Source organism: Chinchilla lanigera, unplaced genomic scaffold (assembly GCF_000276665.1).
Source record: "Chinchilla lanigera isolate Chin_1 unplaced genomic scaffold, ChiLan1.0 scaffold00023, whole genome shotgun sequence".
Taxonomy (NCBI): Eukaryota; Metazoa; Chordata; class Mammalia; order Rodentia; family Chinchillidae; genus Chinchilla; species Chinchilla lanigera.
The window spans coordinates 26,756,627-26,781,293 of NW_004955424.1; the positions used below are offsets into that span (position 1 = coordinate 26,756,627).

General features: G+C 35.9%; 1 protein-coding gene across 7 annotated transcripts in view; it reads right to left on the bottom strand.

The window, feature by feature from the left end:
• Positions 1-217: 217 nt before the first annotated feature.
• Positions 218-24,667, bottom strand: part of Ccdc85a (coiled-coil domain containing 85A) — a 177,682-nt gene continuing 153,232 nt past the window's right edge. Inside the window, exons 4-7 of one of the 7 annotated variants that reach the window (XM_005385762.2) lie at positions 13,364-13,498; positions 10,177-10,296; positions 6,614-6,712; positions 1,860-2,047 (exon numbers count right to left, since the gene is read on the bottom strand). In XM_005385762.2, coding sequence (XP_005385819.1) covers positions 1,958-2,047; positions 6,614-6,712; positions 10,177-10,296; positions 13,364-13,498 — 444 coding nt within the window. In that variant the 3' untranslated portion in view covers positions 1,860-1,957. Of the gene's footprint in view, positions 2,048-6,613; positions 6,713-10,176; positions 10,297-13,363; positions 13,499-24,667 lie in introns of all 7 variants that reach the window. The other 6 variants (XM_005385764.2, XM_005385763.2, XM_005385766.2 and 3 more) reach the window with 6 other exon arrangements.

Consider the following 24,667-nt stretch of genomic DNA (forward strand, 5'->3'; position numbering starts at 1 on the left):
CTAAGTATCAGCCTAAAATTTTAACTTTATTATAATAGACAACAGTGCAAATTGAGAAATCTGATTATCAAATCTATCTTTGTTGGCATATTTAAAACATGGCTTTGTTTTATGTTTAAGATGATGAATTATCTGTATTATTATTAGCACCATCACAGGAGCATAGTGACTTATAAGAAATGTACTCAATTAAGAAAAACCACTTTGGAAGACGACACACTGTGAGATTAAATAATTTATTACCATTGCTAAGATGAACACATATACTTAATACTCAATTTTATGTGGAACTTTAAAAAAATAGTTTTAATACAGTATCAAAATTTACACAAGTATTTTGTCCAAGACCAGTGTCCCTAGAATTAGCTTCTGCAGACTCTGCTGCAGGTACAAGAACTTGTTTTAAACATCGAGTGTAGGAATACAACTTAAGAACGAAAGCTCTCCTATGAGAAAAGGTGTAAAGACAGCGAGCAATTTTCTTTTACAGAGTAATAACATTTAAAAATATAACATTTGAAAAGAAACAGAGGCTTAAACTGTAACCCAGTCAGTATAATTAGAGATAATCTTACAGTAACTTAATTTATAAATATTTTCTGAAAATCGAGGGCTGGGTTTTCATCACAGTTACATTTTTAAAAGGCAAAACAAAATTCTTTCATAGTCTCCCACCAGTGACAACTGATATGCTGTGTAATGAGCCCATTTAAAAAAAAAAAACAAGAAGGTGTATTTTCTGTGAATCAACTCTCAGTAATTGAGAAGACATCAGAAAACAGAATTGTTGCGTCCCTACTTTTAAAATCTTAAACTACAGTAAAAACGTAGCATTCTGTCACAGGCTTCTTGCACATTCATACAAGAAACTACCATTGTAGTAGATAAACACAAAATACCTATCATGGCATTTCCAATACACACGTTCTAGTATTACATGGATATACCAAAAATAAGGAAAAAACTAAGCAAAGCTAGCACACCTCTTTTTCAAACCTCAAGCAATCTGAACAAGAGCTTTTAATCTCAGCAATGAAGGACATGCGTTAGTCTCATAAAACGTTAAATAGGTGCAGTAGGCAAAGAAAGCTTTTCATAAATGCAGTGCAATATTTTAAAGTTTACATAAAGTTTATTAAATATACAGCATGTCTAGAAACTAAATTGTAGAAATTAACATCTCACAGCTCTAAACACTTAGAAAAATTATATTTGCTTGTTTTTTAGATGAAATTGATACACTGAATGAATATGGAGGTTGATATGTCCCCAAATGTTCCTCTACGAGCAACTCATCAAGATTAAAGATATACTTATTTTGATCAACTGAAATAAATGATACTCTCTGATAAGCGCTGTACAGAGTCTTGCTACCCTTCTAGCTGGTAATACAATTTATGTGGTATTTTTAGCACCTCAAAAGTCAAAACAGAAGCCCAGAAACTGTATCTCTTATACTCAAATTAATTATGAACCAGGAACTAATATATTCTTAAATGAAGTATAAGAGGCAATTTCTCAACTCTCAACCCTGTGCAGCTGGAAATCACCTCTTCATATCTTCAATACTACATGGTAAAAAGTTTCCACCACTACATGGAACAAGTCAACTCTATCAAAACCACTGAATCGCTAATGGATACTTCCAACCATGCAGGTTCCCAATTATAATCTTAGATCTGGGAAGTTTAAAACACTTTAGTTCTAATGAAAACATCGATACCAAATGGTGACTATTCAGTGCTACCTTGTTTGAGATTAACTGTTTTGGACACTGAAGTGAGACACAGGAGTATCAACTTGATGTCTAGAAGGTTTTAGAGGGGAGATATGTGTAATGTACAATCCATGTTTTTCCACGAGTCCAGGTCTGCGGAAACACACTCTTTTGTCTTCTTCTTTTTTCCTTTTCTTTCTCTCTGGCAGTGGGGGTCTCAACTTTGAAAGAGAATGCTTCTCACATTGGTCCTTTGTACTGGTTTCCTGATAGATGTTGCCTAATCCCAGGACAGGAACCGGCAGCATCTCCAAGTTTCCTCCACACAACCTTTTAAATAAGAAAAAGGTAAGGAGTAAGCAGTCATACTTGAACTCTTCTCAGAACAAGATATGTGGGTTTTAAGGGGAAACTATGACAGGGGCACAGACAGATGCAGAGACAGGAGACAAAATATCCACATGGATGAATTCAGACACAAAATACACAGGATGACAAGCTTCTGAATCAAAAGAGCCACTCTGCAGGGGGGACCACTACCCCTTCGCAGCAACCAGGGTCAAAATTAAAGAGTACTGTGCCATCTTACTCTAGTTACTCTAGTTACTCTAGGTCCTCAAATCTGGTGCATAGTAAGCACTTGGATTCACAAACAGTAACTTTCTACCTTAGAAATTCTGGTTTTATTGAAATGGACAGTTGTATTTTTTAAAAAGCTCCCCAAGTGATTCTAATGTGTAGACAGAATCAAGAACTCTTTAGCGAAAATATTCTGGTTTCTACATCATACCTGAAATGTCTAATTCACCTAGGAAAATGAAAAGGTCTTTGGTCTTTAGCTACATAAGTAATGACCTGATAGTCTTAACTCTGCTAATAAATATCCCAAGGTGTCTCTGCAGAGGGAGGCCCTCAGGGGTCACCAGTCTTGCCTACTAAACAATTTTCTCAGATTTATAAAAGAAAGCATCAGAATTTAGGGGAAAATGTAAAAATAAATTTCAGAGTCTTTGAAAGAGATACAATTATAACCTGTTGAAACTGGAATACCTCAGAGGGATGTGAGCAAAAGGTGAGATCAAGAATAATTTAAGTATAAAACAAAAACTTGGAACTCACAAATGATATACTAGTATACTAACAATGACTGGAATAAGTACACGCATGAGAACAGCCATAACCTTCCCACATCGTTTCACTGGGAGGACTATATTAGATGATCCCCAATTACAATGCTCTAATGTGAACACAAAACCATATTGTTCATTAATCATTCAGATTTCATGCTTTAAAATTTTTCTTTTCCTTTTAAATAGAGATGGAAACTCCAGGGTAACCCAACACCATTCATAGTAATACATAAGAATGTAAGACTCTGGTCCATTTTCATTTATAAGCCAAAAGAGTTATTAGTAGCTTTTTGTCAGCAGACACCGCCACACGGCAGAAATGTCCTCTTTTATTCAAGGAAAGTTCTAATTATTGTCCTTAAATATTTGGGGGAAAGTTACATAGCAATGGACAGCTCAAGTTAAACACAATCAAGTTAGGAAAGTCTTTTAATAAACTGACTGAAGAGATACAGGCACTGAGTCAAGGAGTTGGGATTGCTATGACAGTTTCCTTTCCCGGGCCTAAGTGTATTTGTGTCTATCCAGAAAGTCTGAATGTCTCGTTTGGAGACAAAGGATAGACTTGAAGGCCTCAGATGGATCAGAGACCCAAAAACAGTGGCTGGTTACAACTCAAAAATGCAACTCCTCTCTTCAGTTATTCAAATGTGGAACACAATGGGCCTTGACCTAGGTACTATAAGGTAGCGAAGGAAAACTGTCAGAGGCGGAATCCAAAATAAACCGCTTATCCAAGGTGAACACACGAGTAATGACTGAGTAACTAGAAAACATAGTAGTGATGTGTTTGAGATTGTGAGTGAAATGACCACTAAGTATTTCAACCATTGCCAGGAAATGTTATAGGAGCTAAGCAGACAATCACAAAATAAAAGTGCAAGATAGAGTTATTAATTTTTAAAGGGAAGTATATTTATCTCTGGAAGAGATTATCTGACTGAATGTTTACTACCCAACATGACAGTATTATGAAGACTAATCTTTTCACTGCACAGACGTCAATAACTTCTCTGCATTAGAAATACCAAAAAGTATGGAAAAACTTCCATTACCCAAAATTCTATCTGAGCCTTATAACTGATCTTACATCATGAGAAAGTGTTATGATTCTGTGACACTATTATAGAAACATACAGTTCCTCCAATAGGAATGATAGCTTCATAATCTTCACTAGTTTCTAAGAAATTACTTATTTGTGAAATGTCTTGCAATTTGCATCTCTCTTTATTCTGTGACATTCATTGAGTGCTTCTGATGGTTATAAAACTTATAATGGTGAGACCAATATTATTTTAAATCAATACTTCTTTCCTTTGGCTTTAATTTATTTTCAAATACAAGTTCTAAGAATCAGATATAAGTTGGTGTATATTTTTTCTTTCTCAAATTCTAGAAATCAAGAACAAAAGTGCACCTAAAATACTTTAGGGAACTTTTAAAAGTAAACAGGAGGATAAGATTTTTGGTTTTCTCAAAGTATATTGTATAGTAAAAAAAAACACCAACACCACATAGTGCCTTTTCAAACATTTTTGAAATACAGGCACACAAAAAAAAAAACACCAACACCACATAGTGCCTTTTCAAACATTTTTGAAATACAGGCACACAAAATATCATCAAAAAGCTAATCAACATTCAATGCAGTAGTGGGTTTCTTCTGAAACTACAGAAATGAATTTTGTGAGCACTGAGTTCTTTCATGAAGAAGGAAGGAGGAGGGACAGCAAAAATAGAGGGTAAGGCCCAATTCTGGCATTTCCTTACAGAAATCCTGACATTTAATGCAATGGAGACATGGAGCTGCATCTGTAAGACAGGGTATTTTCATTCTTTAGGCAAGAATTTGTAAGTCCCCAGATTTATTACAGTTGACAAACTTAAAAGATCTTGTCATCAAAGGTCTAGGTTTACTCTTGACTTCACTGTTCATTAAAAAACAGGTTGAACAAATAGCTTAATTTCTGGATCTTCATGTCTCAAAATGTAAAATGTGAGTGTTGGATTGTTATACTGGGGTTCATATCCAAATCTCTTGTTATAAGATGTTAAAAAGCACACATTAGATTATAAAGGAGCTTGACACACTCCTCTTTGGAGACCATTGGAGGATAAGCTCTATGATCCCTCCTAGTTCTACACTTTGTGTTATTTGAATTTTACTTCTCATTGCGAAGTTTCACAAATTGTACTTTCAGTATGTGGCTCAAAGTTTTGAATTTATCTAAGGGAACTATTCAAATTGAAAATTTTTTCTTTGCTGAAAGAAACTGTTAATGAGTACTTGATTGACCAATATTGCATGCCTCTATTTGTTTTCATGGGAAACCACTTTGAAGATATCAATGTGTAACACAACAAGTCCCTACCACTTTATTTGTAACTCTGTATTGTCTGTACTGTTCTTTTGCTATTTTGTAAATGGTTGTCTGTTTGTTAATGTTTTCCTCCTTCTATTTTTAAAATTAAAAAAAAAGAAAAGAAAATTTTAAGCACAAGTGAAACAGCTACAAAAGGTGAAAAGTGGTGTAACTAGAAAATTGTGACATCTGGAACTAGTGACCTTTCAAAAACAGACAACAACAGATGTACACAAGAGAAAACAACTTGGCAAGGGTTGCAAAAGAAAAAGCAGCCACAACACAGGTAAGCAGGAAGCCGAGCCCAGCCCACCACCGCACGCATAAAATGCTGATGAACTCAGGTTACATTTACTGGATTCTAGAAACATCTTGAGGAGGTGAAAGAGGGTTTGAGAATACCTGGTCCTAACAGCCCTAAACCTAAAGGGTATTTCTAAAAGCACATTTTCTAGCTTAATGGAGAAAAGCATATGAGGATAAAAGTAGATTACAAGGCCAATTAAAACCAGTGCTTAATATGCCCAGGGCTTAAGCCTGATTTCTTGCAGTTAACAAATAGTTTCCTCTATAATATTCCGCTTGGCTCTTTAGAGTTTCACAAACTGTATTCTTGCTTAAATAACTTCTCCCATGCACATTACTCAAAATCAAAATTTAGTGAAAATTCAAGCCACATTAATAATTATATTAGATATATATAATAAAAATAATAAAATTTTTAAAATTTTGTTCCTCTCTCTACTACATGAATAGACTTTCACTCATCTGACTACCCCTTAGATTCCTATCTCAACTCAGCTACTCTCCGAGTTATGTTAACCAAGAAAAAGTCAAAAGAATTGTTGCCATCACATGAAGCACACAAACCATGTTTGAAGAACTAAGCAAATGTAACCTAGGAAAGCAGTGATATTGTCTAAGAATAATGACAAATAAATCTTAAAAGTCTGTATTTTTTATCATAGGTTTTTAAACACTGATTTTTAAATAATGCCTTACAAGTAAGAGACAAAAACCCATTTATTTTATCAAAATTAGCAATATTTTTAATAATATATTAGAGAAACTCATTGATCATTCTGGAATACAACTGACTTATTTTAATCTGATTTTTCTTTTTATGGTCCTAGCAATTGAATCCAGGACCTCACATATGCTAGGCAAGCACTATTAGACTGAGTTACCTCCCCATCCCTCTGATGTTAATATTCTGTAATATGATTAGTGGGTTAATAAACCTGCAATAAAAATATACCGAAGACAGAGAACAAGGGCCTTTGTTTTATTTTCATATAGAAAAGGCATTTGGTCAGCACTTTCAAAGGGAGGTCTTAAAGTTGCAACTAAGCTATGATGAGGCTTTCAACACAGAATATAAAATAAAGCACATCAAACTTACATTGCACATTTCTCTGACTATAGCTTTTTCTGTCTCACTAAGGTCATGTTCATACTCTTTACCCTGTTGACGATCTATAGTTTCCTGAACATCCAAGACCTGGATTTGTTGAAAAAGAAAAGCAAATTTCACACAGGAAAAAAAAATGTTAGTTATAAGAAAACCATTAAGGAGCTGCATTTTTAAAAACCTCTAGTTTCCTCTGTCTCTGCAGATTAGAATGGATTAAAATACAGCAAAAATACTTATAAATGTTGTTTTGAAACCTATCTAGAATAAATTCTACTTGATTTCACATAGTCAATAAAAGAAACCCACTGTATCATTAGAAGCTGAATTCACTAGTGTCTAAAATAATTAGATACATTTAATTTGTTCATTAAGATAATCTAATACTGTGACTCATTTGGAGACAGTCCATAATTCTTGGTCCATTTTAGTAGTGACCAATATAACTATATGCCACACAGCCCAAATGATATGTAGATATAACCATAGAAAAGATAACTAAGAAAGAATATGTACATAAGAACTACTGACTCACACATCTGGCCTGGATATGTTCCTAGTGCCCAAGAAAAGAATATGGTGACTGCTCTTTGATAGTAGCAAAGAAAAACACTGGCTCCTTATAATAAAAGCATTTGAGCAACACTTTATAATTAGTGAAATGTCTGGTGAAGAAATCCTTTTAAATGATTTTATAGGCCTACATTTCCAAGTCTCTAAATTATCCCTAAATGGGTTGAACTACTCCTTTAACATCAAAGTTTTCATATGGATACATTTCATGATACAAAAAGAAACAAAACTTTAGCTTTGAATATTTGATCATTTTTTCTTTATATCAACTTACCAACCAAAGCATCAAGGTAACATAAAAACTAATGTTTTTCCTAAACACTCCTAGAGAATCCATGCTGCACCATAACACTGCTAAACTATTTGGTTCTATTTGGGCATGGTCAGTACTGACGACCACATCTACAGGTGTCTCCTGAGAATTTGCAACAAGGAATAGCTGGGAAAATCAGGTCAAATTCGTAGATCCTATCTGAGACTAACTAGAATTCAATCTTGTCATAAACAATCTGATTTCCACATTATTTTCTAGTTAATCCAAAACTCCTAGCCATTATTATTACATAGATACCACTTTTTCAAAGTCCTGGTGACTCACCTCATTCTAAATCACATTCTTTACATACTTCGGGAAGTCACTGACTGTGTTGAGTATACAGTCATAGAAAACAAAGAACCCCTTGAACAAGCTCATTTGCCTATAAATTCAATATGCCTCAGAGAAGTACACTTCAAATCAGTAAATTTCTACTTAGTGAAATGAAGCTTCAGTGCATAACAATCATGAATTTTAAAGTCAGATAAATATGGTGTCATTACAGATGGACTAACTCCTCACGCTGATTTTCAACAGTCCCCCACAAACCATGACCACAGAGTTTATTAAAGGCAAGTTTTCTGGAAATCATCAGAAAGTGAAAGACAGAGCCATTGTACTAATTATTCTTTTCAGAACAGAAGAGTCTCGTAGCATGTCAAGTGGCCATTTTTTTGTACACTGGGTTCTTAAGATTTTTTCCAATACTATGTTTGCATATACTTTTGTTTCATTACACAGTTAGCTCATGGAAGCAAACATATTTTATACTCAAGGGCCTCTAGTTATCCAATAATGATGCTTCAGCTGTTCAGTATCACCCATCTGCCAAACAAGGACACTTATGCGCTCTGATTATAACAATAGCTGCCTCTCGAGATAAAATTTCACATAAAAATTAGAGAGGGAATTCAGAGAAAACTGAGGAGCATTTCCTTGCCCTTCCCTTCCTTTGAGGCCACACTAATGGTCACTGCATTGAGAAATTAGGGAAAAATTTCAATGTAACCTACCAAGCTGATGGGATTCGAATATCACTAACCGTTTAACAAGGGAACAATCTGAAACTGTTTTCAATTTTGAGTAGTAGGGTAAGGTACTGCTTTTAGTTTGTGCAGGCACTGTAATGTTACAAAGCTAATCTCTGGGTCTCGTTCCCACTTCTAAAATCCTTTACAATTGCTAATGCCTGATTCATTCTAAGTTCATTCAGATGCTAGTGCAGAGAGCAAAATGTTCTTCAGGCAATAAGCCAAGGCCCAGTAGGTGCAGGTCAGTGTCCCTGTGCTGGTTGTGCCTTCCCATGAATTGCCCTCAGTTGCTCACTTTGTGAATTATCTCAACTAAGACAGGAAATACCAAGTGCATTGCTCATGACTACCAGCGTTAGTTCTACCTTCCCTCATCCACAATCAGTACACGTGTGTAAAGAGCAAGCTCGGCTTTACACAGCTAAAACAAAATATACTGAGATGACTAAATCTTTTGCCAAAACTAAATCATCACAAAATCGAACATTTTAATGTCATTATCTACTTATTATATATATCATGGCAAATGTTCCCCGTTCCAACAGTGTGTACCTTCGATCTGATGATAAAACACTGTATGTTTTATCATTGGTTTTATCATTGGTTTTATCAAACCAATTTTAGCTGACGGTGGGAAACTTTTTCATAGAGCATGAAAAGAACCAAAGCTGTCTACCTACTCTGGAATTAACAAGGGTTTAGTCATGACTTCTTAGGAATTATAGTTATAGCCACAGAGTTATGTGCTTAATATATTTGAATTGATAAAATGTCAAGGCAGTGTCTTTTTTTTTTTTTTTTTTTTTTTTCTCCAGTACCGGGAACCAAACTCACGACCTTGCGCTTGCCAGGCAGGCGCTTTTGCCACTGAGCTAAATCCCCAGCCCCCAAAGCAGTGTCTTAATTTAAGATGATTTTTATTTCCCACAGCAATTTCTTCCTTAGGTAAGTCTTTACATTACTAAATATTAATTTTAGTTATAGTGCCTGCTTATTCATTTTGCTTATTGGAAAGCTCCTTACTTTTTAAAAATGATAAATTTTGCCCAAGTTTTTGTAAAATTATTGTAGAATCTGAGGTAAAGGTAAAAAATAAATTAGCTTCATGTATAAAAGCATAGATCTATTTTCTAACTGTAATTTGAAGATCTAATTTCCACTTACTAAATGGAAAAACAGATTGTTATTTCAACACATTCTATCCATAGGTTTCACAGTGTACTTCAATTGCATTATAAAAAGAAAAATATGGTAGCCTTCCTCATTTTTACAAACTGTTAACTCCTTACACTGAAAGACATCCTTGTTACAAACACTGCACATAAATAGCTAAAACAATATTTTACACATATGGATATACATGCACAATAGACTTCCACTTTGATGCGAATAGATATGAATCACATTACTCAAAACAAAATGATAAAAGAGTTTCAACCATAAGTACTCAAACCAATTGTTTGCTTAAAAATTGAAAATCATACTTCAAAAATTAAGATTAAAAAGTCACACCATAAAGGGTAAAACAATAAAGTATCTATGGTTAAAGCATGACTGTGAGGACCAGCAGACTACAGCACACAAGCCACAACACGACTGAAGCTCTGGGTAAACGGGTGCGCATGTTTGGTTACCTTAAGAGAGTGTACCACAGGCTCAGGCTGCTGAGAAGGGGTGGTGTGTCCACTGAAGCTAGCTGGAGAGTTGGGTGAACTGTTACTCCCATCAGCCCCTGAGGACAACCTAAAAGAACCCTTAGTAGAAAATCAACAACTTTGTTATTAAAACAAAAGTCGTTTATAACTACATAGATGTCATTCAGTATTCAATTTAACTGCCAAGTGAGAATCATTGTTACTTTTTTTAGCCTATCCTAAAATGCTATCAACCTGTTAACTGAAGCACGTTTAACCAAGAGCCATTTCTATACATGTCCAGATGTCATCTCTTATATACCAAAGACACCACTGCCCTCCAAGAAATGGCCATTAAAAAACATTTCAAGAATAACTTTTGAAACTCAAAATACTCAAGAGCAGGAATTTGTGAGTTACTTGACAGCTGAGTTAAACTGCTTGCTCAGCAGGTCAAACGCCACACTGTGTCTCAGAAAATACAGGCAGACTGCTTTCTTGCATTGCAGAAACTGTTTCTTATAAAACCCTTCTTTGAGGGAAAGACCTATAGTAGAGTATGTTCCGAAGAGATTTTACCAAATTCAACTTTAACAAATAATTCTTTAACAAATAATTTCTTTAACAAATAATTCCCTTGTATTCTCACCTTTTAAAAAATGGAAACCAAAATAGATGCAAATTTACATGTTTTAAATGCTTCTTCAACGCAATGGGTTAGAAATCAGAACGTGGGCATGATTAATTAGTCCTGTGTAGGTCACACTGTCTGCATAAGAACTGGGAATTTCTCCGTAGGGCTCTGCACTTTTTTAAAAAAGAGTGCTTGGGGCAGGACTAATGGATCAAAAAGGAAAAGAGAGCAGTTAGCTACTTTCCTAGAAAAATCAGGAATAGGAATTTTCCAAATCTGTTTTTAAACAGATCACTACACTTAGAGAAAATGATAAATTTAATTTTTGCCTATCAACAAACCTACTGATTTTACCATTTCTCATGGATTAATCACTGCTCCATTTAAGTTGAGATCATCAATCAAATTCCCTGTGTAGGAGCCAACGTAGGTGTATTTTACATGAATTCATAAAAGAGAGACAACAGTGGTTTGGGAAATTAAATTCCACCATCTCCAAGGGAGAGCTCTTATCGTGTGTACTTTTTAGGGATGGGAGACAAAAGTTTATCACTGTGCCAGGCACAGGTGTGGGCTGTATGTACCAGTGCTGTTTACAGAGAAGTAAGTTAACAAGCCATTGGTTTTTACAATGATTCTTATTTATGCAACTTGGATTGTTTTTTCCACTCCCCTATCATTTCTTCCTAGGACCCTGACAGTTGCCTTTCCTGCATGCAAGCCTATTGAGACTACTTGCTTTTTCCTGCTCAAAAGGTGTACAATTAATCAAGTCCTTCCCCCACTCACTCTAGCCAAAAGGAAGAGGAAAAAAAACAGAATATAACATATAGGTAACTTCTTCAGCTTCTGTCCCTAAGACTTAAATTAAGAGCAGATGATGAAACAGGTCTGTCAAATATAAAAGCCCCCCTCCTTTGGAAAGTGAAATTATAAAATTAACCTGTATTTAAAATTAAGATCAAATCAGACAAACCCTGATACAAATATCAGAAGGGAAATTATTTGAAGTTTAAAGATGGTTAAGGGGCACATGCTCCCAAATTGTAGCCAGCATCTTCCTTGGCAGAGAGTAAATGGTTCAAAGCTAGGAAGTCACAACGGAAAGTCTTCTAAAGAACCCAGTCCTCTGCTGTTCTCTCCTCTCCTGGCGCCAGCCTCAGGAACTCTTCTGAGGTTGTAGAGTTCACCTCACCTCCCAAGAAGGACTCGTCATCGCACTGCCGTTTTTCTTCTCTAGGGTAATCTAATCTGGCAGGCAACAGCTTCCCATTATGGGATTCCTTTCTGCTACCTCATCCTCTCTAAACTTTTCTGCCCAGGTTTTCTGTTTCAAAGGATTTTTTCCCCAAATTTCACAAAAAAAAGGCATATTAATACTGATATGATTTTGCATGGGCATCTTGGATTAAGAGTTAATAAATACTGTATAAACACAAGGGAAGTCCTGTTCTGGGCATTCCTGTTAAGAAACAAACACTCTTATTAAAGCACTTTCCTTTAAAAATAAAATAAAATAAAAGGCCACATCGCCTATAGTATTCCATGGGACGGGATGGGCATTTCCTTTAGAGGTTCAAATTCAAATTAGCTTTAAACCATAGACTAGTGATCAGAAAATTAAGGTTCATGGGATTTTTTTTGTTGGTACCAGGAATCAAACTCAGGACCTTGTGCTTGCCAGGCAGGCACTGTGCCACTGAGATATATCCCATGCCCCTAAAGGTTCATAATTTATGTGGATTTTTAAAAAAATATGTGGAGCAACAAAGATGACCAAATGCCTAGTGAAAGTCAGAAACAATATGCTAAATAGTCTTCAAGATTATAAATCAGAATCAAGCACCTCACACTCTCTCATCTAGAACTATAAAATAAAAGGTTAGCTTTCACAGTGCTTAGTAGAATAAAACCAGTTAACCAATACACTGGCACGAAGTTATTTTTTAATGAGTGAAAAGCCAGTGCACTGATGATGTTAAATAGAGTCTTGGAGCATATTTCAGTAAGATTAAGCCCACTTATTTAAATTGTGCTTGATTGGCTTAGAAGAGCAGGAATTTCAAAAAATAGAAAATCTCAATAAAAATTGGAAATGTGATTCCTAGCCTGACTTACTCGTTTTCAAGCTACACAAGAATACACAGTGCAGATACATGGAGTACGCACTGCCTCTCAGGCGGCAGTCAGCTGGGAAGGGGAAGGAAGATTTTCTGGGATGGCCTAGAGACAGATGATGGTGTTAGTTCATTTTCGCAGCCAATGATCTCTCACACTTCTTTTCATGAAAGGCCCAGGGTACCTTTATTCTTTTTTTCCATTTGGAGCTGCTCAATGCTCACCCCCACGTTGAAGAAGGAAAAAAAACATTGCAGACAGTAAGTTTCAGAGGTGACATCTCTAGTCCCATCCTCCCTCCCCAGTTTTAGGCACGCAGCACCTTTTTCTGTGCACAGGACTTTTCCTCTACCCCCAAGTAAAACTTTTCCTCTAGCAACAGAAGCCCCCTGGTTACGCACAGCAAATGCAGCCAGCTGACTTGTCTTCACTCACCGGGAGAGTGGGCAGGCATCGTCCCATTCCTCGGCACCCTTGCCACCACTGCCAGACCCGCCGGGCTCTGGGCCCCCAGCCTTTCTCCACATTTGAGCTGTTTCTAGTTGGAGGTTGCCTTCTATTCTGGGAGGCCTTATATTTGGAACAATATGGTACAATCACTCAGAAAAATACTGTTTCCCAAGTCTCAAGAAAGCAGAACAAGAAGCTTAATGAGATGAACCACAATGACCACAATGGTAAGCTGTAACATGCACCCATAGCTAGGGGAAATAAAAACAGCAATCTTGTGTGTTAGCACTAACACTGATTTCGTTGAAGTGTTTTGGTAAAGGTATAACTGCATTCTCAATCTAGCAATAGGTGATAAATGTAAAATTACAGAGGAAAACTTGAAGCTATTTAAACAACTTAATTTCATGGGATTTACCTGTGAGAAACATAATTAACATGAATCTTCCAAATAATTAAATTGCTTAACTTCAGAATTTAAGAGAAACTTTTACAATTGGAAGCACTGTGTTCTTTTGTTAGGAAATAAAAGTAAGATCTCCGCATACACACATGCAAGAATACTCAGAAAACTGACCATCGAATTTTCAACCAAACTGCCGCCCACCAGAGTATGTAACGAGCCAAGAGGTCACCATCGCCTTAACCTATTTTACATGGAAAATCTACGTAACTATAAAATTTCTATCAACCAGGCGACTTCAAAATTCCTCTACTTATTGGAACTAGAGATCATACAACTAAAATAGAAAATATGCAAAAATTTTTTCCTAAATTTCAGCTTTTTCCATGAACAAACTGTATAATTCTATCAAAGTATCAGAATCAAAATGCACTATTTCAACATGGTTTCTTCCTCGTGTAAATTTTCACCAAGACCTTTAATAAAGGATACTACGTTCCAAGGAATAAGAAAACAATAAATATTGAGGCTAATTTTGGGAAACTGTAAGTGTGAAGGTAATATCTTAACTTTTACTGATTCATTTCCCAAGATGTTAGTGCTCTATTCTAAATCATACTGATCTAATTTTCACTCCTTTTTAACTTTAAAAATGTACTGGGCCAGGGATATACCTCAGTGGCAAAAGCACTTGCCTGGCAAGCCTGAGGTCATGAGTTAGATTCCCGGTATCAAAAAAAGAAAAAAAAAAAGTATCACAGTCTTACATGAAGGAAGACTGGTGAACAACGTCCATCCCTGGTACTCACAGAACTCTATTTTCAATCTATGAAATTAGCATCAGAGTCTATCAAATAAATCACACAGACTCTATTCTCACATATGACAGAAAATGACACACCTGCATCAGGATTATTCCAGTATAGCAACACTGACTTCAACATTGCTGTTTGGTGATTTCATATGTAAGTATGCAATTTCTATCATCAAAAGAAGTGCGTCCAACAGCTTATAGCATGGTGGATAGACTAACCTCCCACTCCAAGCTACATAGCTCTATTTCTGAGATGGGTACTGGTGAGCAATGCAAACTTTACAGTTACTTTTACAAATATGGAGACATATCATCTAGATTTTGTTCTTTCTATGGTTTATGCATCTTTCACACCTTATGCTTTTTAGATTCAACCACTGAATAAAATGTATAAGAATCCCTACTTTCATTTTTCCTTAATGCCTTTCTATTCTAACAAAACCTGCTGTCCTACCCATTAAAGTTATAATCATTTAGAAGCCCTTCAAATAATACATAGGAAAAGCACAATATTTACCACTTTTGGAAAGTATGTACTATAAAAATAATAGCTATACATTTAAGTCTTATGAAAACTTCCACAGCAACTACATAGTATTATAATGTTAGTAATCACATAACAGGAAGCAATATGCAAGGGCCAGATTTTTGTGGAATAAACTACTTGATGATATAGCCATTTGCGAAGAAAAGAAACTCTCATAGCATCAGAATTATTGATTTTCTACTCATGCCAGCAACTTTTCTTTAAATCTTGGTACAAGGAAAACTGTGTTCAGAGACAACTTTGGAGTTCAAAATGGGGAAGACCGATTCTGGTCATCAATTGGGAAACACTTCCTAACTGTCTTACCAAAGTGACTTTGTTTTCTGAGGAATTTTGCTTTGCTTGGTTTTTTTTCTGCAGTTTCCTAAAATCTGTAAGAAAAAATGATCCTACCAGTTGCACAGAAATTTGTATACTTGTTAGCTATTTTACATACAGATTAATAGTATATCTGGCAAATTATTTTAGATTCCAAGATTGGTCTATGTTAAATGCTAATAGTAATTCTCTGCATCAAAGATTGTGTGGGAGGCAAATGATAGCTTACTCATGGTTAGTGCACATTATGCAAATAATGAATTCTAATGCTGTAAACAAACACCCTTGACCAGGAAACAAAAGTGTCCCTTAAAATAGATGAGTACTTCTATGCCTTTCACCAAGGACCTGTAAGAACTTCCATGAAAGCTGAAATTTGGTATATTTTCTATTATTGTCCTTAAAATAACTGACCTCTCCTTCAGCTTAAAGGAAGAAAAATAAAGCCATTCAAAATTTAAAAGATCCTCTAAACAAACTGAAAGTATGTTATTTATTTCTGACACAGTAAAATTATTATAATGCATTTAAAGAGAGCTGGTGAGATGAACAAAAAGTATTGTGATTAAACTGTCCTTTTTGGTGTTTTATTATTATGTTTCGGTACAGCTATTTTTAGTAAAATTACTTTAATTAACAGTTTTGAAGGTTTCTATGTTGCCTTATATTATAAAGTTTTAAAAAGACAGTCATTTTAATTTTGTTGTTACATACGCACCGAAACAAAAATAGGAGTTTTATGTTTTCAGTATTTTTCTTACGATTTTCAAAGCAAAAAGATGTATGTACTTTGGGAACCATAGTGAATACAGATCTTCTTCAGCAACAGTACTTTTATATTCTTCATAATAAAATAATTCCAAAGTCATTTCAAATTCTGATGAGATCCATACAAGTTCTCTCTCCAAAATAAGAAAATTAATCACTATCCTAATGCAGAGTTTCCCTACACATGGTGGCTATGGATCTCATCCTGGCCAGCCTGTTTTCACCCTTGGTTTTATGTACTTTATTGACAAGAACAGACACTAACAGAACAGTCTTCAGAACAGAACAAAAGGTACAGGAAATGCAGAGACTTGTACCCTCCATCTCTCAAAACTATTTTTCATGAGCCAGTTGCAGCAACCACCCAGCTTTATGGAGAAGAAAGTAACAGCCACATAAACAGAGTCACTGCCTCAGAAAATGCAGTACTACTCCAACAATCTGGCTGCTGAAATGGAATTGTTTTTGAATTTTATAAGATTACTCTAATTTCACATAAATTATTTTATAAAATTCTTATCTATAGTTATGGAGTGTAAATCAAAAAGGGAAAGTATACACTTTAGGTAGGCAAGCAACAGAGAAAAGTCACGAATTAGGAATCATTGAGTCCCTTTAAATGTTTCAATGTAGTATACTATAGTCAATTGTTTTTACACTCTACAACTACAGAACCCCTGTAATGGGGATATTGTGGGCTTTTTGTGGAAAATGAAGTGCTTTTGAAATTTGTGAAGAAAATAAAGCAAAAATCAAGTCTTGAGAGGGAGGTAAGGGGGATAATCCAGGTTGCACTCTGTAATCCCCACGCAAACCACAGACACAAAGATTTCTCTTGGAGGACAGATGGGAAAAGCCACCAAGAATGAACTACTCATTGGAAATCTCAGTAATAAAAAAATGGCAAGTAAAAAGTAAAGCTAACAGGAGTGGTTATCACTCACTCTGACTTGGAGACTTCTACCATGCTGTCTCTGATAGGAAGAAAAGAGGGGAAACCAATTTTCACATAGACATTAGTGTAGGATTTGCACAAGTCAGAGCCTTTGACCTCCAGACTGTCAAGGGTCACAGTTTGGAGGATCTTGCAAACTTCTCTGTACTGACGTGGGCATTCCATACCACATCAGTAACATTTCCCCTTCTGATTCTGACAAGTCTAATGATAAATAGCCTCATCTGTTTAAGGATGTACAGGTTCTTAAGACCTATCAGTTTCTTTTTTCCTTGTTCTCAATGGGTTATATATGTAAATAAAGAAAACAAAAATGAATTTTGCAAGAAAAAAAGAAACTTTTTTACGTAATTGTACTTATTTTCTCAAATTTGAGAGAATTCATGGCATTATTAGTCTTCTTAGGCATAATGGAAAACACTTTAAAATAGCCAACATTACACATTATATAAAATATTCAAATCTCACAAGGATTACCATTGAAAATTTTGCTTATGATTTCTGAAATGGAGAACTCGTTACACTTTTTCATTGTAGTTGAGAAAAAATGAAATTTTTTTAAGTGACAATTTTTCCTGAGAGAAATTGTGTTTCACTCTGGAACAGTGAAAGAGGGTTTCAGCAATCCCTAAGCTTCTTCACTAATGTGTGTGTGTGTGTGTGTGTGTGTGTGTGTGTGTGTGTGTACAAAACATATTTCCAACTGAGCAAAATCACATTCAATAAAATTATATAATGTCTTATAAAATGCAGGCTTACCATTTGGTGTAAATCAGATGAAATGCATTTATAACAAATTTTAGAGCCTCATCTTGCTTTTTCTAAGAAGCCAGCTATGGAAGCCTGAAGATTGATGAGTTAAAGTGGCTTCCTGTTTCTTAAATTTTTTATAAGCCCCGAAGCTTGGTCAAATTATCATACAGTGCCTCATACCTCATCAGAACACATATCTAGTTTAAGATGAGGGATGAACTCAGTCTTTGATTATTATAGAGCAAGAACAGATGCTTCATTTAATCTCATAAGGAAAACAAGATTTTACTCAGTTTGGTCAATCTGCATTCTGACATACTGTAAAACTGCACTAGCACACAAATAGAAGCTCAGGTTATGATAAGCGACTTTAAAGGTCATCTTGGCAAACTATCCAACAGATTCCTATGCACAGACTGGGAGGTCTGGGACCTTCTACTTTGTTCTCATGATATTTAGATGGTTGCGGTCAAATTCCATCTTTCATTTAAATTACCTATAAAATCTATGCAATAATGACCTAAATATTAAAAATATGTATTTATTTACTCAGTAAAAAAATTTAACATTTATTAAGCACCAACAGCAATATCATAAGCAATAACATATAATTCCAATAAATTTTTTGAAAGAGAAATCTAGTGAGTTCAAATTACAGATTCTAAGGTCATGTAGATTAAATTCTTAATCTGACACTTATGAGCTGCATTTCCTCATCTATAAAATATGGGTAATAATGGTACAATGCTCTATAGTTGTAGTGACTTTTAAGAAAAGGTCTCTCAAAGCACCATCTGGCTTCTATAAGTGTAAAGTATTTGCTGTTGTTATTTTTGCTTTGGTTGCCAACACATTTCATAATGTGTCAATTTACTTTCATGTGTTTATTACACACAGCAATTCTCAACCAGGGGCAATTTGCTCCCCCAGAGTGTACATCTGGTTAACAAATCTACGAACATTTTCCGTTTTTAAAACTGAGAAGCTTCTACTAGCATTTTTGGGAGGTAGATGCCAAGGATGCTGTGAAACTTTGTATCGTACACAGGACAGTCACCTCGTGGGAAAGCGTTCTCCAGCCTCAAATGTTAATATTGCTGAAGTTGAGAAACTGATTTAGAAATAGAGAACTATCCTGAAAAGCTTCAAGGCAATACATCTCCTTGTAGATGCTTCATGTGAGAAGTTGCACGTGAGCTTCCAACACCTTAAAACTCCCTAAGCTTTGGTCCTCAAGTGGCTGAAGTATAAAGACATCCATATTACCATCCATCAGTAAGAAATTATTTTTTCTAACAAGTGGGATAAAATTTAAAATACCCCAACATTCCACCATAACAACAATACTACAAGAGAAAAAGCACTGGTAAGCACAGGGCCATGGTCCAAACAACAATGCATCCTAAGAACAAAGAGATACAGCAAGCTGCAGCACCTTGACGACACTGAGAAACACCCCACATAGAGAATGAAGTTGGCAGAAGGTGCTTTGCGGACACTATGGAAGAAAAGAAAGCTCCCTTAACAATACACCAGGCAAACATTCTGCACTTAACTCGAAGCAGTCACATTAGGAAAGAATAAAATTACCAGCAAATAGAAGTGACCACCCTGACATCCAGTTGCCAAAGACAGCGTTATGCAACATACAGAGAGAAATCAGACAGAAATCCACACAGGACAGTGATCACTCTCCTGTACAGACGGCTAAGTGGGGCGGTCTGTGGACATGTTTGTCTCCTGGCTGGAGGACATTTTGTGAGCATGTTAGTCCTAATGGCCCTCAGACACTATATTCCTCCTACACGGCTGGACTGTCCTATGTGCCGTCAGTGACAGGATTCAGTCTCGGCAATATGAACTCCTACTACATTTGAACACCTTCTAGGGCCGAATATAAAAATAAATTGTATATGGAACTGAAAAACTCAATAGCAAGAAAACAAATAAGCCAGCTAAAAAAACCAGGGGAAGCAGCTGAATAGACATTTCTCAAAATACGACATACGAATGGTCAGCAGTAATATGAAAAATGCTGAACATCATTATCCTCAGGGAAATGCAAAAGTACAAAGAGATACCATGTCACTCCAGTGAAAATGGCTATTATTAAAGGAGAAAAAGGTAAGTATTGTCAAGAGTTCACAAAGAGAGGAACTCATATGTTGTTGATAGAAATGTAAATTAATCAAGCCATTTTGGGAAACAAAAATAGAGCTTCTGAAGATTGTAATGTCAATGTCACCACTGGACATATATCCAAAGGAAATGAAATCGGTATGCTAAGACATCCACACTTCACTGTAACATTATTCACAACAGCTGATAATGAAAACATGCTAAGTATCCATCACTGAGTGGATATAGAAAGTGTGACCACACACATACAAAGAAATGTATACTATATAGTCATAAAAGGATGGAATTGTCATTTGTGATGACATGGAGGAACCTGAGGATATTATACTAAGTGAAACAAATCAGGCAGAGAAAGACAAACATTTCTTTGATGGGCCCCTATTAGGCAAATCTGTGTATTTTTTAAAAAGTCTAAACTTCCATTTTTTCTTAGCCACTTATTATCTGAACAAAACAAATTTATCCTGAAATTCTGAATCATCTCTGTTGATTTTTAAAGCCAAAGTAAGCTCAGATAACTGAAAAGATCACTAGGAATGATTAACAGAAGTAGAAATAAATTTTATTAAGGGAGTATCCAGAGTGTATGCTAATTCCCAATAAAAACACTATGAAAATTCATACATCAAGTGTCAAATTTTTTTAAAATATCATCCGAGGTGATATTATTCTGAACTTCATTAAGTGTAGCCTGTAAGTTTCCAGCTAATTCCAGCTAAGGAAACCAAAAATGTAGTATTTATTCATTCACTTGTCATTCCTTATGCCCAATAATGGTCAACAATGGATAAGTCTATGGAGTCACAGTAGAGGTGGTATGGAGCTTTAATTCTGAAAACTTAAACTCTTAGCCTGATGACACATCCATAGAAACACAATTCAGAACAACAGGATCCTAGAATGTAAAACACAGAACAGCAAGAGGTGAGGTATGTAGGAGTCAGATGAAAGAGAACTTTCTATGCCTTATGCAGGATTTGAAATGTATTCTATGTAGAGCCATGAACTGTAACAGTAAATGATTTGTGCTTTATAGATTGATCTACTAATATTGTAGAGAATGAGTTGGGTGAGATAAGATTAGCTGGGATGAAGTTCCGACTAGGAGATTAACAACGTAAGTTCCAGTAAAAAATGATTTTTTATTGCCTGCACTGGAAACTAGCAGAAGGAATGAAAAGGATGCTATTGACGGATTAAAGGGCAGGACCCTAGGAATCTTAATATCTATCCGAATATAAGCAATAAGGTTGAAGTGAATCTAAAGCGGCTCCTAGCTTCTGGCTGGTAACAGCCAAATGGTTACGCCACAGACCAGCTTTGGAAATAGCAAGGGAAGGCACATATCTCATTCCTTCCTTGGTTTTTAATGTCAAGATCAAAGAGATGTTCAGCAATGCAAAACCATGAAGCAGTCTTTCTCACAGATACACTGCAAATGGTTTTCTTATAAGAGTTTGCAAAATATAAAAATTATAAATGATTTTAACTTCATACAATGTTCACAATATTGCAGATGAAAATATCTGATTAAACATTGCAATGTTCTTGGAAAAAAAAATTATTTTGAGATATCCTTACTCCAGGTGAAATTTATAGACATGTAAATGTAGGCCCCAGGAAAAAAAATAAAATGAAAGTAATTACAGAAGTGTAGCAGGATGCCTTTTTATCAGAGTTACAGAAGGCAACATTCAGTAAGAAAAGCCTTACTATCCTGAAAGGGCTAAGATAACAAACATCTTGCATCACCCTGTAACATGCTGAAGCCTGAACAACAACAGACAATAATAAAGAAGGCCTGGTAAAAACAAATATTAAATAACAGATAGGAAATACAGATAACTACATCTTCCAATTACACTTACATATATTCTGTCCCCAGGTAATGAGTTTATGTGTTTAATTTCTTATCTTTTTTTTAAATATACAACTTCTAAGGAGAAACACTGAAATGTCAAGAGAGAAAGGATGATACATCTAAATTGTGTTCTGATCAAGTTAACATTAAATGGTAGAAAGTTCTGGCACTGTTGCTGAAAGGAACATATGTGAATACGTTTACCTCTTGGGTTTATTTTTAAAAAAGAAGAAAGGGCGTGAGAATGACACAGAATACAAGGGCATGGAACTGAATTACTGTGTGCCTGCAAAAGAAAAAAAAAGCAATGCTAATTGATACTGCATTTGACTACAGAGTACAATCCATTAATAACTTTGCTAAACACCTCAGCATGGCATCACAGGCCAGCAGAACACATGCAGAGCTAGAGACCCAGGAACTAAAGAGCTATTTAAAATGAATACTTGGGTTGACTATGAAATATTAGATTGTAAGGTGGTATTTTCTGCCACAGTAAGAAGGTCAAGACAGAGGCCAATGGAGAGGCGGAAGAGTCACTTCCAACAAGGATGGCTACAATAGCAGGTATGTATCAGCAATGCAAGTAAGCACAGGTGCTTGCTAGACTCCAATCCCACCCATGCCCGCTGCTGCAGGTCTGCGTTAGAGTACTAACAATGCTCTTATGCTTACAGATACACACACTGTAGGAGTGGCCAAAATGGATTTAGGCAACGCAGCCTGTGCCTTCTTAGTAAAAATAAAATTGCTAGCAGAGAAGAATGAAACTGGCCACTAGCAAGAACATCATCAGAACACAAAAGTTCTCTGTGGTTGTCAGTTCCTCAGAGAGGCCTTTTCTAACTCCACATGTAATTCCCACTCACTGCAGGTGCACTACCAGTATATACCCTGATTTTGTTTTCTTCATTGTGATTACCACCTCCAGGTGCTACAGATGCCTACTTTTTAAAATAATCCATATATTACACTGTAAGTTACAGGAGGTCAGAGACTAAACCTTTCTTGCTCAATACCATATTCCTCTTGCCTAAAACAGTACCTGTGCATATGAAATGCTCAAAAATATTTAAGAGATGAAAGATGGAATGAATGGCCTTCAATAACCTACAGAAACCCCACTCCTATTTGTAAAGGGTTGTCTGGATATACTAAGAAAGGTTACAATGCCCATAATGCCCACCTATCTTTCACTGAATGTCCCTATACCAAGCTGGTGGTAAATGCCAACATTTCTCATGTCAAATAGCAAGATCTGTTTGAGATTCTGGAGATCAAAGACAGCATAAATGACTGAATAAAAAATAATTTCACTTTATCTCTCTATACAAATTGTGGCCACATGTTAATGTCACAAACCAAAGCTGTCTGGTTAAAAAGAGTTTATTTTTCCTGACATTTCAGGTGAAAGACTTGAAAGGAATCAGGTGGCCCAAATCCCAAGGCATTACCTAAGTAAGGCTAACCCTGCTCCAGTGCAGCCACATTTTTGTGAAAACTTGGCTGAAAAACTTCTAGATGGTGACACTGAAGTTTTAAGAGGGCCAAATTTTAAGAAGAAACTTTTAAGAATTAGAATTTTTACAATAGATTTTTTATCCTAGAGAATAGATCAACCAGTAACTTTTCCAAGGCAGTCAGAGCTGTACAGGAAAAAAGGGTAAAAAGTATTTTTCTGACACAAGAGAAAAATGACCCAGAGACTAATGAGCTCCATAAACCATTCATTGCCTGACCCCTCAGCAAGTCACTTGTCCTCACTCCTAAAATGGAGAGGCCTATCAATTAGTTTCATGCGGTGGCTGTGAAAGGTGACTAATAAGCCTGATTGCAAAGCACTCCCGAAACACTAAGTACCACAAAGAGGCTTGATAATTGCCAGGTTGCCGTCAGTTACCATCCACGCCTGTGAACGCATTTGGCTAATCTTTCAAGCTTTAATTTATAAATAACAATCGTATCTACTTACAGGGTACAATGTGAGCATGGCACTGCTTGGTCTTTTTACACTGTCTCTTTGCCCTTGCCTCTTCTGGTGTCCTGGTGCCAAAGGTTAGTAAATGAGCACCCTCCTCACTGTATTGTAAGTCTCCAGCTAAGCCACAGAAACAAAGCTGGAGACCTGCTATCTTTTGTTTTACCCTGTTCGTTCCTAAGCACTTACAGATCCTGTTCAATGAATTCAAGATGCATAAGTGGCCATCCAAAGGTTTTTTCTGCTCCTTACAAGCCCACAAAATACAAATATCAGAACCTACGTATATGACAACCATAGGAAAAGAGAATATGAGTGTGGATGACCTCAAAAAGGCAAAGTTCACTTAATTTCTACCAATGATCTGCCAATTTTCCATCTTTCCATGAAATGTCCACACTTACGGAAAATGGAAGATTAATCAATTTCAGGCTTCCTTAGATGGAAATGGTTTTCCTCACTCACTGATAAGCATGGATTTAGAAATTCGCTTATCTGTGAAGGGGTACACAGAAACTCTCTTTCCAAGCTGCCACGCATGTGGTATCTACTTTAGAGGCAAGTCTGTCTCTCGTTATTTTTCTAGCACATCTCTAAAACATTCAAGGCTAGCCAAAATTAATACACTCAACCTCTCACTAATGTACAGCTAGAGCCACCATAGATGGGAATTTTAGAAAAGTATTTGCTAGTAATCTGCACCACAACAACCATCTTTTCTATATAAAAAGGTCTGCTTTTTTCAAGTCAAAT